Genomic DNA, 18686 nt, shown 5'->3' on the forward strand with positions numbered 1-18686 from the left:
TTACAGCCATGTGTATCAAGACATCAATCCAAACTGGGTACAGTGATACATGCCTGTAATCTTAGCACTCAGGTGGACAAAGCAGGAAAATCATGAGTTTCATGCCAGTCTGAGCTATGTTAGTGAAACCCTATCTGGAAAAAAAATTGTAATTCTCTTGTTTTTTCAGCATTTTTTTCCATTTGGTATATAACATTAATACAACTTCAGAGTGAGAGGTATATAAAATCAGATGTATTTCTCCAAATTCCTCATAGACCATTGCTTTCAGATTCTCTGTGGTTGGATTTGGAATTTATTTATTTTTTGTGCAGGTCCTGGGGCTTGATTGAGCTCAGGGCCTAAATGCTGTCCCTGAGCTTTCTTGCTCAAGCAAGTGCTCTACAACTTTGAGCCACAGCTCCATATCCAGCTTTTTGGTTGTTAACTGGATATAAGCATCTCACATACTTTTCTTTCCTGGGTTAGCTTTGAACTGTGATTCTCAGATCTCAGCTGGGATTAGAATTGGAATTTCAGTATTTTATTGTGGAATGCAGATAGGGGAGATTGGACATCTGTGGGTTTGGGCTTTTGGTGGTAAACCAGAAGCCATTGTGTTTTCAAAATTTCTAGTCATAATTAATTTTCTTTTGTCTTGGCTTTAAGAATAACCAAACTTTGCACAGGTATGGTGGTACATATCTGTAATTCTAGCACTCAGTAGTCTAATGCAAGAGGTTTGCCAGTTCCAGGCCAGCATGAGCTATATTACATTGCAAGATCTCATCTCAAAAAAACAAAACAAGCCAAGCCAAGCCTGTAATCCTAGCTACCCAGGCAGCTGAGAACTTAAAGGTTTTGATTCAAAGCCAGTCTAGGCTGGCCTTGAACTCTCAATGCTCCTTCCTGAGCTTCTTGAGTGCTGGGATTAAAGGTGCATGCCACCATACATGGCTTTGAGTTTTGTAATTGTAAAATACAGATGCTGATTTCTAATCCTTTTTCATAAAATTTCAGATACAGATTGAGGGCTGAGATAATTGTTCTTCCTTAGAAGGTGCTAAGTAGGCCACACAGGCCAACTGCAAGTCAGAGCCAACATCCAGAAGAGCATATGGATTCCAGAGATCTTTCTAAAGTTAAAACAAACCTCCTTTCTGTCCAGTTGGCAAGAGACAGTTCAAACGCTCTCAATAAAATTTTTATGCAGCTGGTGCCAACAGCTCCTGCCTGTAATCCTAGCTATGAAAGAAGCTGAGATCTGAGGATCACGATTCAAAGTCAGCCTGGGCAGAAAAGTCCATGAGACTCTTATCTCCAATGAACTACTCAGAAAAAGCTAGAAGTGGCACTGTGGCTCAAGTTTTAGAGCACTAGCCCTGAGTACAAAGAGACTGAGGGACAGCACCCAGACCCTGAGTTCAAGCCCCAGGATCAGCATACACACACACACAATTATGCTGGGTGGTTGACCAACAGGAATGATGAAAAGACCCTTGTACACCAGGGATGGGAAATGAGTCAAATGCTACTAGCAGCAGGTCCAACTGGGGGAGGATTTTGCTTTTAGATTGATGTAGCTCCCTTGGGTGGACAAAGACACAGTATCTTCTCTGGAGTTGTTCATCATCTTTTCAATGAGGACTCTAAAAAGAAAATGAATAAGAAATCTGAGAAGCTGGATAGAGGAGAAATGGCAGACATTGTCTTATTGCCAGGCAGCATTCAGTAAAGCCACAGGTTGTTTGACAATTATGATGGGAGAAAAGACACCTGGCCTTTAGATGCTGACATTCCAATGGCTGGAAAAGACAAGAGGGTGTATGGGGCTACAGTGGGAGGTGGGTAAAGCTGTGTGCCTGTCTCAAGGATGTCATGAGCTACTCACCTCATGGCCTCATTAATATTTTTGTTCTCCTTCACTGATGTTTCTGTCCAACCTGTGAAACCATTCTCTTTACTAAACCGGTCAATCTGGTCTCTGCTCACTGCCCAAGGGTACAGATCACACTAACCAGGAGAAAACATAAAAGGCAACACCATCAACTTCCTAGGAACAGGAACATGACTCAGATATCCACGGGGGAAACCCACTATTGTATTAATGGCTAAAACTACCAGCATCTACAATCTGCAGTTAATATTCTATCCAAAGAAACTCATTATTTCTTGCTGGGCACTAGTGGCTCACACTTGTAATCCTAGTTACTCAGGAGGCTGAGATCTGAGGGTCACAGTTTGAAGCCAGCTTGGGCAGGAAAAATCCCTGGGATCTTATCTCCAATTAGCCACACACACACAAAAAAGCCAGAAGTGGCACAGTGGCTCAAGTGGTAGAGAACTAGACTTGAGAAAAAGAAGCTCAGGGACAGTGCCCAGGCCCTGAGTTCAAGCTCTAGGACCAGCCAAAAACAAAAAGTCATGATCTCAACAGCTCTTAGAAGGAAATAGAAGCCAGGCACCAGTGGCTGACACTTATAATCCTAGCTGCTCAGGAGGCTGAGATCTGAGGATTGCAGTTCAAAACTAGCCCGGGCAGAGAAGTCTCTGTGAGATTCTATTTTTTTTTTTTTTTTGCTGGGACTGGGGCTTGAACTCAGGGCCTGGGCGCTGTTCCCGAGCCCCTCTGTGCTCAAGGCTAGTAGCACTCTACCACTTGAGCCACAGTGCCATTTCCAGCTTTTCTGTTTATATGGTACTGAGGAATCAAACCCAGGGCTTTATGCAGCTAGGCAAGCACTCTACCACTAAGCCACATTCCTAGCCCTCTGTGAGATTCTTGTTTCCAATTAACTACCAAAATGCTGGAAGTGGCACTATGGCTCAAAGTAGTAGAGGTAGAGAGCTAGCCTTAAGCAAAAGAGCTCAGGGACAACAATCCAAGCCCTGACTTCAAGCCCCATGACCGACCAAAAAAAAAAAAGAGTTAGACTGGGGTTAGGGATTTAGCTCAATGGAAGAGTGCTGGTTTAGCCAGTATAAGGCTCTGAATTCATTCCCTGGTGCTGAAAGGAGTTAAAATAGGTCCTGCCAACTTGAAAAAGGGGAAACAGAGGCTCAGAATCAGATGGCATATGAGATTTCCTTACTCTCTAGCCACTAGATAGAGGCCGGGCATCATTTTCTTAGATTGGCCACATACCTTATTGGCCAAAAGCAGGCAGGGTACTGGTTCTCCATTGGGCAGTGTAAGCTTGCTGTCCAGATCCTGTTTCCATCTCTGGCTGTTACTGAAAGTAGTAGCATTGGTGACATCAAACATAATAACACAGGCAGAGGCATCTCGATAGTATAGTCGTGTCATGGAAGTGAAGCGCTCCTGTCCTAGGGAGAAGAGAGAGTTCTTGAGGTGATCCTGAAAACCACTCTTAGCAGCTCTCTGCCACCTTGTCTGTTGTCACTGCTGTAGGATTATGTAGAGGTGGTAGAAAGAGCCCCTCATCCTTCCCTCTTGCTTTTCTATCTACATATCCCATAAAGGATTATTAAGCACCATTATCTCCAAGGCAGATTCTATGATGGCTCAAGTCCAAGTCTCTGCTCTGTCATTTATTATCCATGTGACTTTAACAAGTCAGACTATTAGTAGTTCAGGTTTCTCATCTGTAAAGTAAGATAAAAGCTTTCATGACAGATTTGTGTGTGAGGGTTATTGAGTCATAAATTTGAAATACTGGGACGAAGAGTTAGCACACAATGAAGATTCACTATTATTATTGTCTTTATTTTCTAGGAATCTTGTTTCTCACCAAGGTCAGCTGAGAATCTCAAAAAAGCACCTGCCCCTGCTGTGTGAGCATCCACCTATGGATGGGCAGGCCATCCATCTACTGTCTGGGTCTGACCATCTCCCACCTCACAAGCATTTCCATCCCCAGAGAAACTACTCCATAGCTAGCTATTCAGAGCAAAACAGTTATAAAAAAAGATAATCTCAAAACTCGTATCTACTGAGCAGCTGAATCATTCTAGCTTCAAGGTGGGGAGGGGGTGGTAGTTAGTGTCTGACTTTGCTGCACAAATTTATTTCTGAAAACTTGCTCACGCCTGTAATCCTAGCTACTCAGGAGGCTGAGATCTGAAGATCGCAGTTCAAAGCCAGCCCAGGCAGGAAACTCCATGAGACTCTTATCTTCAAAAAACCACAAGAAAACCTGAAGTGGCACTGTGGTTCAAGTGGTAGAGCGCCAGCCTTGAGCTTGAAAGGCTCAGAGACAGTGCCTAAGCCCAGAGTTCACGTCCCATGACGGACAAACTAACAAACAAAAAAATCAGTATTCCTTGTTTCTATTTGGCCTTCCCACTTTACCTGCAATATCCCATAGCTGGAGCCGCACCATCTCTGAGTCAGACCATTGGAGAACCTTCAGAGCAAAATCCACTGAAAATATATGTATATTACACGTCAATGAAATTTACTTATAAAAGAATACAATTATAAATTCAGATCACATATGTAATGACAATCCTAAAGACATGTAACTTCAATTCCACTTAATTGTTTTTGTTTGTCTACTTGGCCCCAGGGCTTGAACTCAGTCAGGTCAGGGCCTGAGCACTGTCCTTGAGCTTTTTCTGTTTTAGCTGGAGTTCTACTACTTGAGCCACAGCTCTACTTCTAGCTTTCTCATGGTTAATTGGAGATTAAGAGTCTCACAGACTTTCTTGCTCTGGCTTAGCTTTGAACCTTGATCCTCAGATCACAGCCTCCTGAACCACTGGCTTATTTTGCCATTCCTGGAACCTGGGCCCTGTCCCTGAGCTTCTTTTGCTCAAGTCTAGTAATCTACGACTTGAGCCACCGCTCCACTTCTGGCTTTTTTGGTAGCTTATTGGAGATAGAGTCTACAGATTTTCCTGCCCTGCCTGGCTTGAAACTCAATCCTCAGATCTCAGCCTCCTAAGTAACTAGGGTTACAGGTGTGAGCCACTGATGCCTGGCTCAGTTATTTATTTTTAAACCCTCAATAAACTGAGATGAGCTCATACTTGTGAATCAAGTGTGGGACAGATAATTCATAGTCCTCTAAAGTCCTCTAAGATTTTCTTCTCTTGTCAAATGAATTCATTGATTTTTCTCCGTGGCTGGGGCCTGGAGGGTTGCAGTAATTATGTATACAACTTCTGTTCTCAGATTAAAAAGTTTCTGGAACCTTGTAGGGGTTTTTCTTAGGGACGGGATGATGGGGAAGATGGAGGAAATGAGGTAAGTGTGGTGGATTTTGTATCTTCCACATTCAATTTCACTGTTAGTTTCTAATCAAATTGTAGTATGAGAAAAACACTCTGGGGAATTCTACATCCCCCATAAAGCTGTAGGAATTACCTCAGGCAACAATGGGATAAATGAAAGGTACCTCAAAGGATTCCTAGGAAGAGGCTATTATATGGATGAGGCCTAAGAGCTATGCTGGAAGCTACCAGCAAGTAGATATGTGGAGTACATAAATTATGGTTGAATAAGTGCTCTTCGAAAAAAAGCTAGCTTGCTTGCTTTTCTTTCTTTCTTTTCCTTTCTTTCTTTCTTCCTTTCTCTGAGACCTCATACTTGGTTCGCTGGTACTCTACCACTTGAGCTGTCTCCAGCCCTACTTTTTCATGAAAAAAATGTGTGTGTGTGTATATATATATATGTGGAGAATGGAGTCTTGTGGACTTTTTTTTTAATCCAGCACTGGTTTTGAAATGTGATCCTCTAGGTCTCAGCCTCCCCAGTAACCCAGGATTACAAGTGTGAGCCACTGATACCTAGTGGGAAAAGCTTTTTCATAAGAGAAATAAAAATTTGAAGTTTAGAAATAGTATTCTTAGCCAGGTACTGGTGGCTCACGCCTGTAATCCTAGCTACTCAGGAGGCTGAGATCTGAGGATCGCAGTTCAAAGCCAGCCTGGGCAGGAAAGTCCGGGAAACTCTTATCTCCAATAAACCACCAGAAAACCACTGTAACTCAAGTGGTAGAGTGCTAGCCTTGAGCTGAAGAGCTGAGGGACAGCGCTCAGGCCCAGAGTTCAAGCCCCACGACCAACAACAACAAAAAAAAGAAATAGTATTCTTTTGTATCTGTGTCAGAAATAAAAGCTGCACAGTGGAGGTGTGGCTCAAGTGGTAGATCGGTAGCTTTGAGTAAAAAAAACAAACAAAAAAAACCAATAGTGCAAGTCCCCAGTGTGAGCACCAAAAAAAAAAAAAAAAAAGCTGCAGGAAAAATAAAGTTAATTATATTCTTTACTAAAGGAAAATTAGGACAATGGGTAAATCTTAGGACACATTTTTGCCCATATTCTTGAAATAAGGGTTCTCATATTATTTCAGAGTAGGGGGCAGTGGTCAGGAAACAGTGTTTGAAATTAAATCCTTAATTTTGCCAAATACTGCTGAGAACGTTTTAGTGCAAAGTAAATATTCATTGGAAAAAACCTGTCAAATGAACATCAGCACACGTTTCTAAAACTGACATTAGTTATAAAAAGTGTATTTGAAGACATAAAAAAAAGCTTTTTTTCTTGTTTTTACATTTTATTTTAATGGAGATAAATTACTCCTTTCCATTGCCCACTCTTTTTAGCTACTTTCTAATTAGCAAAAAGCTCTATTTCTGGGGCTAGGATTGTGGCTCAGTGGTAGAGTGCTTGCCTAGCATGCCTGAAGCCCAAGGTTTGATTCTTCAGTACCACATAAACAGAAAAAGCCAGAAATGGCCCTGTGGCTCAAGTGGTAGAGTACTAGTCTTGAGTAAAAGAAGCTCCAGGACAGTGCCCAGGCCTTGAGTTCAAGCCCTAGGACTGGGGGCGGGGGTGGGGGAGAAGCTCTATTTCTTAAGATTAAAAGAAACCCAAAACCACCAAAAAAAAAAAAAAACACGTTCAATTGGGTCCAAAGGTCAGACAGGGAAAGAAATGAATTCATTTTTGGTGTTATCTTCCTTCCTCCCCTCCCCAGTTTGAGGGGGAAAGGGTGGGAGATGCCTAGGATATTAGATATCAGTGAACAACACTCACACAGCTACAGAGCTCCGATGGCACCTAGGGGGTTTGTGTGCCCCCCCCCCCCATCCTCCAGCCTGCCGCCTGGGTTTTCTAGAACACCCCGGGGCTGGCCATCTCCAGCTGGAGGCAGGGCCAGGGGTCCCAGCAGGTCCCTACCCTGTCCCACACAGTCTGGGCGGAGTGGAGAAATCTGAACCCACAGCTGCGGGGGGGTGGGGGGTTCCGCAGGGCGCCCCAGCACGCTCTCAACCCCCCCCCTTTTCTCCTCTCCACTTCTGCGCCTAATCTCTTCCCGGGGCTGGGAAAAACCTCACCGGGGAGACCCAGAGAGGTTGCAAACCCGACATCCTGCCATCAATTCGTCGCTCCAGGACTCCGGCCACCTGGCCTACTTCCCGACCCCAGGAGGGACCCCAGGGCCCACCGCCCGCCGCACTGGGGTCCCCTCACCCCCCCACCCCTCCCGGCGGCGCCTCACCTCCCACCGTGGACTTGTAGTGTTTGCTGAAGCTGTCCTGGGAGTACCGCCGGACCAGCGACGTCTTGCCCACCGCCGCGTCCCCCACCACCAGCACTTTGAACAGGTGGTCGCGGCTGCCCATGGCCGCGGGGGCCGCGTCCTCGGGAAGCGGGAAGCCGCCTGTTTTAACCCTTTCAGCACCCGGCCCTCTGCAAACCGACGTTAGACATGCCCACCCCGGTGGTCCCCCGCCCGCTCACAGCTCCGACCACAAAGCAGAAAAGGAAACTTTGCGCTCACTCGATGCGCGGTGCGCGCTTCCTCCCCGCGCGGCCGCAGCCTGGGTGGGGCGCAGGGCCAGAGTTCGAGCCCCCGGCGATTCGCACCTTCTCCTCGGCCCCACCCGGCTGCTGGGAACCGGGACCCGGCGTCGCGGCTTCACCCACCGGGACTTTCCCCCCCGCTCCAAAGCGGTTCCGGCCAGCCCCTGAATCCAGGCAAGCTCACTCCACGGCAGGGGACAGACCACGGGGGCTGTCCCCACAAGGGAGGACGGCGCGGGGTTAATCCTCCGGCCGAGTGCTCTACTCGGGAGCCTCCGACCCTCCTCGCTTTTTTTTTTTCTTCCCAAAGCGTCACGTTCTGGTTGCTCGAAGAACTACATTTCCCAGCACGTATAGCGGCAAAAAGACCTAGCAATACTGGAGATCCACCACCAAGGCTTTCTGGGAAATGTAGTGTCTTCGCAATTCGGCGAAAACGCGTTAAGTTTGAATGTTTCTAACTCCTTCAGCTGGTTCAGAATCTTACGTTGAAACAATTCTAGGTTAGTAAATCACTCAGAGATGTGTTCGGTGTTATCTCATCTGCCTGCATTTGTCCCCAGATAGTTTTCTATATCTTTAAAGGTTTTATGGCAGTAAGTTTAAGAATTGTTTCCGTACTAAAAGCCTAAGACTTATGCTCCAAGTGAAGTCCATTTCTTATTCTTTTAAATAAAGAAGTCTAAAGACTTATGATCATGATTTTATAGCAAATTCAGACACTTGATCCAGAAGACTTATTTTTTTTTAAAATCAATCCCCAAAATTGTAACATTCAGTCATAGCAATAAAGACAGACAAAAACAAGAGCCAGTTCCTCATTCACACTTCCACAATTCCTTTGCTGACCACAGCAAATGATCATATATCATTTGAGACAGCTCGTGACAGTATGCTGGCACTCCTCCATTTTTAGCTTAACTACTGCTCCCAAATCATAAAACTATAGTTTGGAAAACGATTTTAGTTCTCTAGCCCGAAATTTTTTTGACCTGTGTGTCCTTTAGGTAGGAGTTAGTGGAACATGAGCTCCGTGATAAGCAAAATGAGCTTTCTTTGCTTTTGCCAAGAATAGAAAACAATCTCGCACCTGACACTTGCGGTCTTGCCCAGTCTCTGGATAGAGACACTACTGTTTACATTCTGTGAGGAAAGAACATGCATGGTTCAGTGCACAACATATTTAGCTCAAAATATTTTTGACTTAGATACAAGAGGCAAAAATAGTGGATTTTTTTTTCCACGCTGGTGCTGGGCCTTGAACTCAGGATCTGGGCACTAGGGTTCTATCATTTGAGCCACATTTCCACTTCCAGCCTTTTGGTGGTTAATGGAGAATCTCACAGACCAGCCAGGCACTGGTGGCTCACACCTGTAATCCTAACTACTCAGGAGGCTGGGATCTGAGGATGGAGGTTTAAAGCCAGCTTGGGCAGGAAAGTCTGTGAGACTCTTCTCTCCAATAAACCATTAGAAAACGGGAAGTGGCACTGTGGCTCAAGTGGTAGAATGCTAGCCTTGAGTGGAAGAGCTAAGGGACATTGCCCAGGCCAGAGTTCAAGCCCCATGACTGGAAGAAAAAAAGAATCTCACAGACCTATGTGCCCCTGATCATATAAACTATTTATTGACGTGAACTCCAGGAAACGAAAACAAGGGTTGTTGTTGTTGTTTTTGCCTTGTTTGTTCATTTATCTGTCTTTGGGGCGGCTGCGCAGAAATGGAGGGACAAAGGGTGAACAAATGCAGCAGTTGAAACACTATGTTGAAAATAAATTATACGGGGCTGGGAAGGTGGCTCAGTGGTAGAGCGCTTGCCTTGTATGCATGAGGCCCTGGGTTTGATTCCTCAGCACCACATAAGCAAAAAAGAAAAAAAACGTTTTGTCTTTTTGACAGAAGTTTTTATATTAAATAATTTGAAATAACTAGTCGACACTTCAACTTTACATACTGCAGCAGATAGATACAAGCAATAAAATTCTACAAAATCAAAAACCATGATTACATCTAAGAAAATTAGCCTTAGTTCAACATCATCCAATTATCAGTTTATATTTATGTTTCTCTATAGCCCCATAAATATTTTTTTCCTCATTTCTTCCCACTTCTGGTATAGAATCTAATCAAAGTTCATGGATGGCATTTGGTTATTCTGTCCTTTATAGTCTCTTTCTTTGTCTCTTAATTTGGCAGTGCTAGGGATGGAACCCAGAGCCTCATGCATGCTAGACAAGTGCTCTACCACAGAACTACCTTCTCTCCCTCCTTAGTGACTCTGTGTGTGTGTGTGTGTGTGTGTGTGTGTGTGTGTCCTGGGGCTTAATTAAACTCAGAGTCCAAGTGCTGTCCCTGAAATTTTTTTGCTCTATCATTTGAGCCACACATCCACTTTCAGGTTTTTTGGTGGTCAACTGAAAGAGTCTCACAGACTCTCCTGCCTAGGCAGGCTTCAAACTTCGATCCTCAGATCTCTGCCTCCTCAGTAGCTGAAATTACAGGCATGAGCCACTGGCACCTGGACTATTGTATTTTTAAAATAACATTCTGATTGTCTTATACAAAACCTTATCTTTGGACTGTGTCCTTAAGATTAGGAAAACAGGAGCACCATTTTGGACAAGTACTCTCCACAGAAGATGTACATCTTTGTATATCACTAGTATTAGGTAGCTATAGTATGTTAGATGTCTACAGTAGTATGGATTCAGCAAACTCTGGTTGAAGAGTAATCTAAGAGCTTGAGAGCCTGACTTCAAGTTGTTTATAGGATCTCCGGAATCTGGAGACGCACCCTTGTTCTGAAGAACAGCATTCACCCAGCAAGAGGCAGCAACACAGAGAAGGAAGGATCCAGAGAAGTGGGACACTGTGGGGACTGCAGCTGTGCCCTCAGCCCCCAGCTCCGGACTCCAGTCAGTGAGCACCGTGGGGCAGTCCTGCTGGTAGGAGGATCACAGCTCTCCGATTTTGTGACCCAGCTAAGCAGTCAGCCGGAAGGTTATGCAGCCCAAGACCCCCCTCCCCCTCCACAGACAGAGAGGCCTGCAAGTTCAAAGGGCAATCTGCCGTCCATGCCTCTGCCAGTTGGTGCCCAAATCTAGGGCTAGTTTTGAGCCTGAGAGGATCTGGTGGAAACATTAAAAGTAAGTTTTATTACTTCTATTGCTGGATTTGCCTCCTCCTTTAGATTCCCTCCCTCTCATTTCAAATAAGGACCTGGAAAAGAAGTGAGAAAAGGAGCAAAATCTAGACAAATTTTCGTTTTAAAACCTGAATGCAGGGCTGGGAATGTGGCTTAATGGTAGAGTACTTGCCTAGGATGCATGAAGCCCTGGGTTTGATTCCTCAGTACCACATACACAGAAAAAGTTGGAAGTGGCGCTGTGGCTCAATTGGTAGAGTGTTAGCCTTGAGCGAAAAGAGCTCAGGGACAGTGCCTAGGCCCCGAATTCAAGCCTCAGGACTGGTTAAAAAACAAAAAACCCCACAGAATGTAGACAGGCACTGGTGGTTCACACCTATAATCCTAGCTACTGACTGAGGAGGTTGAACTCCAGAGGACTGTGGTTTGAAGCCATCCAGGGCAGAAAAGTCCATGAGATTCCCCATCTCCAAAATAACTAGCAAAAAGGTGAGCTGGAAGTATGGCTAAATTGGTATAACAGCTAGCCAAGCAAGTATGAAGCCTTGAGTTCAAAGCAAAGAAAAAGCAAAACTAAACAAGGACAAAACCCTGAGCATATGATTCTAGCTGCACCAGGACTCGTGGCCCTGGGAAAGTAACATCTGCCACAGAAAGGTGTTGGAAAGGGACCTGTTCTAGTGTTCTAGTTTCCTATGTTATATTTTTGTCCTGGGGCTGGAACTTTGGGCCTGGGTGCTGTCCCTGAGATCTTCAAGGTGAGTGCTCTAGCACTTGAGCCACAGTACCACTTCTGGTTTTCTGGTGGATAATTGGAGGTAAGAGTTTCATGGACTTTCCTGCCCAAGCTGGCTTTGAACTGTGATCCTCAGATCTCAGCTTCCTGAGTAGTTAGGATTACAGGCATGAGCCACCAGCACTTGGCTTGTTAATTATTTTCTATTTAAAGAGTCTTGGTATATAGCTCAGGCTAGTCTAGAATTAAATGTAGCCCAGGCTAGTCTGGAACTTGGGATCTTCCTGTCTCTGCCTCCCAAGTGCTGACTTATGCCTTTTGAATGTGTTCATGAATAAAGCATCATAAGTGAGTGGTTCTATGAGCCATCCATAGTTACACACTGACAACCCTTTCCCAGGAAATTGGAAATGCCAAGGGGCTACAATGACCAAAGGTATGAACATCTTTCAAGAAGGGATGTTAGTCTCAAGAGAAGTTGTTCAACCTGAAGGCAAAGAATCCTGGCCATACTTAGGCAGAGCAACCCATCTTGCAGGAATATTTTGTTCTTTGTCAGCTGTTTCTATTGTACAGACCTGTGCAGCTACCCAACAAGGCTGATGTACTTTTTTTCCACTTTTTTTTGTCAGTTGTGGGGCTTGAACTTGGGTCTTGGACTATCCCTGAGCTCTTTTGCTCAAGGCTAGTGCTCTACTACTTTGAGCCAAAGTGCCACTTCTGGTATTCTAATGGTTAATTGGAGGTAAAAGTCTCATGGACTTTCCTGCCCTGGCTGCCTTTGAACCATGATCCTCAGATCTCAGCCTCCTGAGTAGCTAGGATTACAAGTGTGAGCTATTGATGCCTGGCTCCAAGTATTTCTTTTTTTTTTGTCTGGTCATGGGGCCTGAACTCTGGGCCTGGGCGCTATGCCTCAGCTCTTCCAGCTTTTTTCTTTTTTTGCTTATGTGGTGCTGAGGAATCAAACCCAGGGCCTCAAGCATGCAAGGCAAGCGCTCTACCACTGAGCCACCTTCCCAGCCCCTCCAAGTATTTCTTAAGGCTTGTCTTGGCTTCTGCAGGGAGCACCATTCAGTTTATCTTTCCCTAAATGTAGTAAGTTGTAAAGAACCTTTAACAACAAAGAAAAATCCTCATTTCCATTTTCTGGAGTTCATTTTGAGAAAATATTACTTTATATGTTCAGATGCATATAGGTTTTGTGCCTTTGTGTTCTCTTCTCCTAAAAATATCCTCCTTTGATCTCATTGTGTGTGAATGTCTAGAGTCCTGTAGAATTTACCATGTTCCAGTATATATTAGATTTAGCTTCTGCCTATGAGAAAATATGTACCTTTGTCTCTCAGAGCTTGGCTTACCTCACTTAACATGATTTGTTCTAGGTCCATCCATCTTCCTGCAAATGACATAATATTCTTTCTAATGGCTGTGTAAAATTCTGTTGTGTACAAGTACCACATTTTTTGGATCCATTCATCTATTGCAGGGCATCTAGGCTGTTTCCACAACTTGGCTATTGCGAACAGTACAGCAATGAACATGGATGTGCAAGTGTCTTTATGGTATTCTGCCTTGTGATATTCTGGGTAAATGCCCAGGTTGCTGGGTTATAGGGAAGATCTATGTTTAGTTTTTGGAGGAACTTCCAGACTGCTGTCCAGAGTGGTTTTACTAGTTTACATTCCCACCAGCAGTGCAATGGTGTTCCTTTTCCTCAAATCCTCGCCAACGTTTGTTGTTTAATTTCATGATGTTGGCCAATCTGATTGGGGTGAAATGGAATCTCAAGAGTTGTTTTGAGGGCTGGGAAGGTGGCTCAGTGGTAGAGTGCTTGCCTTGCATGCATGAGGCCCTGGGTTCAATTCCTCAGCACCACATAAGCAGAAAAAGCCAGAAGTGGCACTGTGGCTCAAGTGGTAGGATGCTTGTCTTGACAGAGCTGAAGAGCTCAGGGGCAGTGCCCAGAGCTCAGGGGCAGTGCCCAGGCCCAGAGTTCAAGCCCAGGACTGGCAAAAAAAAAAAAAAGTTTTTTGATTTGCATTTCCTTTTTCATTTCTTTGCCAATCTTACCTCTTCTTCTGAGAAGTCTCTCCTTAGTTGCTTTGCTAATGTAGTGATTGGTTTATTCTGTTGGGGGGAGGAGTTAGTTTCTTGAGCTTCCTTGCATATATTGGATATTATGCCTTTGATGCTGTCTTCCTAATTTAGTAACTATGTCCTTTGATGTGCAGAAACCTTTTATTCTGATATAATCCCATTTGTCAAGTCTCTCCTATCTGTTGTGCCCCTGGAACTCTTTTAAAAAAAGTTTGTAGCCGAGCTGGTGGCTCACACCTGTAATCCTAGCTACTTAGGAGGCTGAGATTTGATAATCCAGGTTCAAAGCCAGTCTGAGCAGGAAAGCCTGTGAGACTCTTATCTCCAATTAACCACCAGAAAACCAGAAGTGGCACTGTGGTTCAAGTGGTAGAGCACTTACCTTGAGCTGAAGAGCTCAGGGACAGCACCCAGGCCCAGAGTTCAAGTCTCACAACTGACAAAAAAAAATTTTCTGCCTATGCTTATGAGTTCGAGTGTTTCTCCTACTCCCTCTTGCAGTAATTTCAAAGTTTCAGGTTTGACACTGAGGTCTTTGATCCACTTTGATTTTTTTTTTTTTTTTGCCAATCCTGAGGCTTGAATTCAGGACCTGGGGACTGTGTCTGAGCCTCTCTGTGCGCAAGGCCAGGACTCTACCACTTGAGCCACAGCACCACTTCTGGCTTTGTTTATGTGATATTGAGGAATTGAACCTAGGGCTTCATGCATGCTAGGCAAGCACTCTACTACTAAGCCACATTCCCAGCCCTTGACCCACTTTGAGTTGATATTAGTGCATGGTGAAAAACTGGGATCTACTTTTAGTTTTATGTATATGGATGCTAAGTTTTCCCAACACAACACCAATTATTGAGGAGGCTTTTTCCCACTGTGTATCTTTGGTTCCTTTATCAAATATCAGATAACTGTATGTGTATGGTTTTATTTCTGGGGTTATTGTACTTTGGAGTTCTAAAACTAACTTCTAGCTAGGCACCTGTGGCTCACACCTGTAATCCTAGCTACTCAGGAGGCTGAGATCTGAGGATTGTGGTTTGAAGCCAGCTAGGACAAGAAAGACTCTTATCTCTAATTAACCACTGAAATGGTGGAAGTGGAGCTATGGCTCAAATGGTAGAGTGCTAGCCTTGAAAAGCTCAGGAACAGGCCCTGAATTCAAGTCCCAGTACCAGCATGCATGCGTGTGTGTGTGTGTGTGTGTATGTGTGTGTGCACCCCCCACAACTTCTCTCTTCCAGAATTCCATATTTCCCGGAGACCTTTTTATCACCTGCCTTCCCACATAGCCTGTTTCCATCAAATGGATGTGCTTGAAGATTGCTGAGCCTGTAGGTCTAACCAACCTCCCTGGGTGAGATGAGTTCTGGATCGATCTGAGTTTCTGTGTCAGAGGATAAAGCCACATTCAACCTAATGGTACATTCACCCAGTGGAGACCTCTTTTGAGGCTGGCTGGCCCTCTTCATTGCAGAGCTGGATTCTAGCAACTTTTTTTTCTTTTTTGTCAGTTGTGGGGCTTGAACTCAGGGTTAGTGCTCTACCACTTTGACCCACAGCTCCACTTCCAGTAAATTTTTTTTTTTTTTTTTGGAGTGGTTGATTGAAGAGTCTCACAAGGATTTTTCTCCCCAGGCTGGCTTTGAACTGTGATCCTCAGACCTCAGCCTCCTGAGTAGCTAGGATTACAGGTGTGAGCCACCCGAGCCCAACTTCTAGCAACTTTTTTTTGGGGGGAGGAGGGTCTGGTTGTGAGGCCTGAACTCTGGGCCTGGGCGCTGTCCCTCAGCTCTTCAGCTCAAAGCTAGCACTCTACTACTTGAGCCACAGCGCCACTTCCGGCTTTTTTTTGTGTGTGTGTGTCGGTTGTGGGGCTTGAACTCTGGGCCTGGGTGCTGCCCCTCAGCTCTTCAGCTCAAGGCAAGTGCTCTACCACTTGAGCTACAGCGCTACTTCTGGTTTTCTGGTGGTTTATTGGAGATAGGAGTCTCACGGTCTCTCCTGCCCGGGCTGCCTTTGAACCGAGATCCTCAGATCTCAGCCTCCTGAGTAGCTAGGATTACAGCGTGAGCTACCAGCGCCCAGCTCGGCTTTTTTCTTTTTGCTTATGTGGTGCTGAGGAATTGAACCCAGGGCCTCAGGCATGCAAGGCAAGTGTTCTACCACTCAGCTACCTTCCCAGCCCCTCTAGCAACTTCTTTACTCATATTCTCCCATATTGTGTATTCCGAGTTGAGTATTTCTTTGTTTGCTAAAATTTGACCAGCTCTACTCCATATTGTAATAACAAAGTTTCTACTTAGCAAATCTCCTGTATGTCCACAATGCCAGAGAGGTGACCACTGTCCCGTTTGGACAGTAAAGCAGGCTCACACCTGTAATCCTAGCTACTCAGGAGGGTGAGATCTGAGGATTGTGGTTCGAAGCCAGCCCAGGCAGAAAAGTTCCCATGAGACTCTGATCTCCAATTAGCCAATCAAAAACCGGAAGCAGAGCTGTGGCTCAAAAGATCTCAGGGACAGCACTCAGGCCCTGACTTCAAGCCCCACAACCAGAAGAAAAAAAAATACACCAAACATGGCTACAAACAGAGAGCTGGAATCCACTAGTTGAAGGAAAGAGTCTCATAGACTTTTCTTCCCAGGCTGGCTCTGAAACTAAGATCCTCAAATTTCTGCCTCCTGAGGATTATAGGCTGGAGCCACCAGTGCCTTTTTTTTTTTTTTTTTTAATATTTTTAAAACTCATTCTAAGTCAGGCATTTCCTTGGGAACCAAATTAAAAGATTTTATATTTAGCTAGTGCAATAAGATTCAGAGCAGTGAAAGCACTGTACTATGCATTGTTTTCTGAGTTTTAACTGAAGGAGATTGCTAACTTTCGACTGTCAACGAACTGATGTCTGGGTTGGAAGTTCTGTAATTAGGTTACAAAAATATCATCATAGAGCAGTTGGCTCCCAGGAGGTTAGTTTTAAAATATCCATTAGAAAATACCTCAGTAGACAATTAACATTTGGCAGTAATGTGTCTCATGAGCAAAATGAAGCTAGCTGATGCCATATTTTTTATAATCTCAACAATGCTTACATTCTTTACAATCTCTGGCTAGCCATTTCCTCTCACTCCAGGTTTGGTAGAAGGCACTGGGCTGAGACCTGGGTGTGACCCTGGGTAAGGCATTAAACCTGACACTCAGTCTGTATGGTAAAATGGTGTTGGCACCTACCTCACCACTATCAGAGATAATACTGAGGTTGTAAATGGGCTATTATTTAAGTCTACTGCATGGTATACTATACTGTATAGTAAAAACATCATATAAATAATTAACAGGCCATTTTCCATCGACCCAGAATAGCCTTATTAATATATGTCAGTTAGTTTTAGACCCAGGGCTGTCACAAAGGCTGGTTTCTGAGCAATCGTTTAACATCCAGTGTATGCCATCTAACATTGTGGGGCTGTCTGCAGTGAGTAGGCTCCGAGTCTGCTCTTTTGCAGCTGTCTTATCACAAATATTTCTCAGAGGTGGTGCCATCACCCTCAGCATGCCAGGCTTTTTTTTTTTTTGGTCACTCCTGGAGTTTTAACTCAGGACCTGAGAGCTTTTTTGCTCAAGGCTAGAACGTTATCACTTTGGGCCTTAGCTTTTTCTAGTAGTTAATTGGAGCTAAGAGTCTCAGGTTCTTTCCTGCTTGGGCTGGCTTAGAACCGAGATCCTCAGATCTCAGTCTCCTGAATAGCTAGGATTATAGGCCTGAGCCAGGCATACCAGGCTTGTGGAAACAAGCTAAGTCTCCCCCAAAGCATTAGGCTCACTTCCTCGCTTAGCTCATGGTTCTCTCTGCAAGATGTCTTTCTCCTCAGTCTGCTAGGCCAATTCTTCAGCACCCTCCAAAGCTTGATTCAATACCCCTTCTATCTGCTGCTTCCTTGCCATCGCCCAGCGTCAGCTGACATTGCCTAGTCATTGAGCTATATTGCAGCTCCACGGCTATAATTTGCACCTGAATGCCTCCTCATGGCCCACGTGGTAAAGGCTTGTTCCTCAGCATGGTGCAAATTATTATGGGATGGGGACTAATGGGAGGCTTTAGTCACTCAAATCTCTCTTTGTTTTCTGGCTACCAGAGGGGGCCCAAGAAAACCACTGAAGATTTTTCATGAGATACACAGGCACACAAACCATCTAAATAAACGTCCTCTTTATTTTACCAAATATAATTTATCAGTTAAGTTGACATCTGTCAATTCAGTTATAGTAACTATAAATAATTCTCTTATGACACAGTTCTGTAACTTTTGAAGGATACAAGAGTAAACCAATATTCCTTGCAGCCAGGCCAAAAGTATATGTGGTTGGTGCAATTAGGGGGAAAGAAATTACTCTTCCATTGAAGTCAACTTCCTTTTCCTTCCCCCTCAACCCACAGTCCTCCTCTGCTTCCACTGAGCCTGGGGCACATCGACCTTCCTGCTTGCTAGGCAAAGGAGGAGGGAGGGACATTCCAGAGTCTCCAGGACAGCCTGGCCAAACTCCAGACACAGGATGGAGTGAGTGGTGGGACAGGGCACAGCCTCAGAATTTAGTGCCTGTATAAAAGTCTGTGTGAGAGTGTTTGGAGGAGGGGAGGAAAGATGAAAGGAGGTCAGAGGGAGGAGCAGAAACAAGCCCAGGCTGGTGTTAATGAATTCTGCTGGACAGAACTCTGACTAGAAAACCTCTACAATTCTTTCCAAGTCTAGGGTTCTATGATTCCAGAGGTGCCCTGGGAGGAAATGAGGGAGAAAAGAGTTTCTAAAGGCCCAGGGTAAGCTCCTGGGGTAAGGCATGGTGCTGGTAAAAATAGGGCCATTGCTTAGGTGATTTCTTGATCAAAAGAAGGGAGGGTTTATGGGGAGGCTGTTGACACACAGGTTAGTAAAATCTGCATATCAGTGCCCACATTTG

General features: G+C 44.7%; 1 protein-coding gene across 3 annotated transcripts; it reads right to left on the bottom strand.

The window, feature by feature from the left end:
• Window positions 1–1426: 1426 nt before the first annotated feature.
• Window positions 1427–8037, bottom strand: Rab29 (RAB29, member RAS oncogene family). 3 transcript variants are annotated; one of them, XM_013017488.1, is made up of 5 exons: window positions 7816–8037; window positions 4292–4363; window positions 3125–3306; window positions 1871–1992; window positions 1427–1628 (listed from the first exon to the last, which is right to left on the bottom strand). In XM_013017488.1, exons 2-5 carry the CDS (start codon window positions 4320–4322, stop codon window positions 1514–1516), a joined length of 450 nt encoding a protein of 149 aa, XP_012872942.1. In that variant the 5' UTR covers window positions 4323–4363; window positions 7816–8037; the 3' UTR covers window positions 1427–1513. The 3 variants fall into 3 exon arrangements, with proteins under 3 accessions (XP_012872942.1, XP_012872941.1, XP_012872943.1); XM_013017487.1 differs by lacking the exon at window positions 7816–8037 and adding an exon at window positions 7448–7720; XM_013017489.1 differs by lacking the exon at window positions 7816–8037 and having other exon boundaries at window positions 3125–3301.
• Between the last annotated feature and the right edge of the window lie 10649 nt (window positions 8038–18686).

The sequence above is a fragment of the Dipodomys ordii genome, unplaced genomic scaffold, assembly GCF_000151885.1.
Source record: "Dipodomys ordii isolate 6190 unplaced genomic scaffold, Dord_2.0 Scaffold35, whole genome shotgun sequence".
Lineage (NCBI taxonomy): Eukaryota > Metazoa > Chordata > Mammalia > Rodentia > Heteromyidae > Dipodomys > Dipodomys ordii.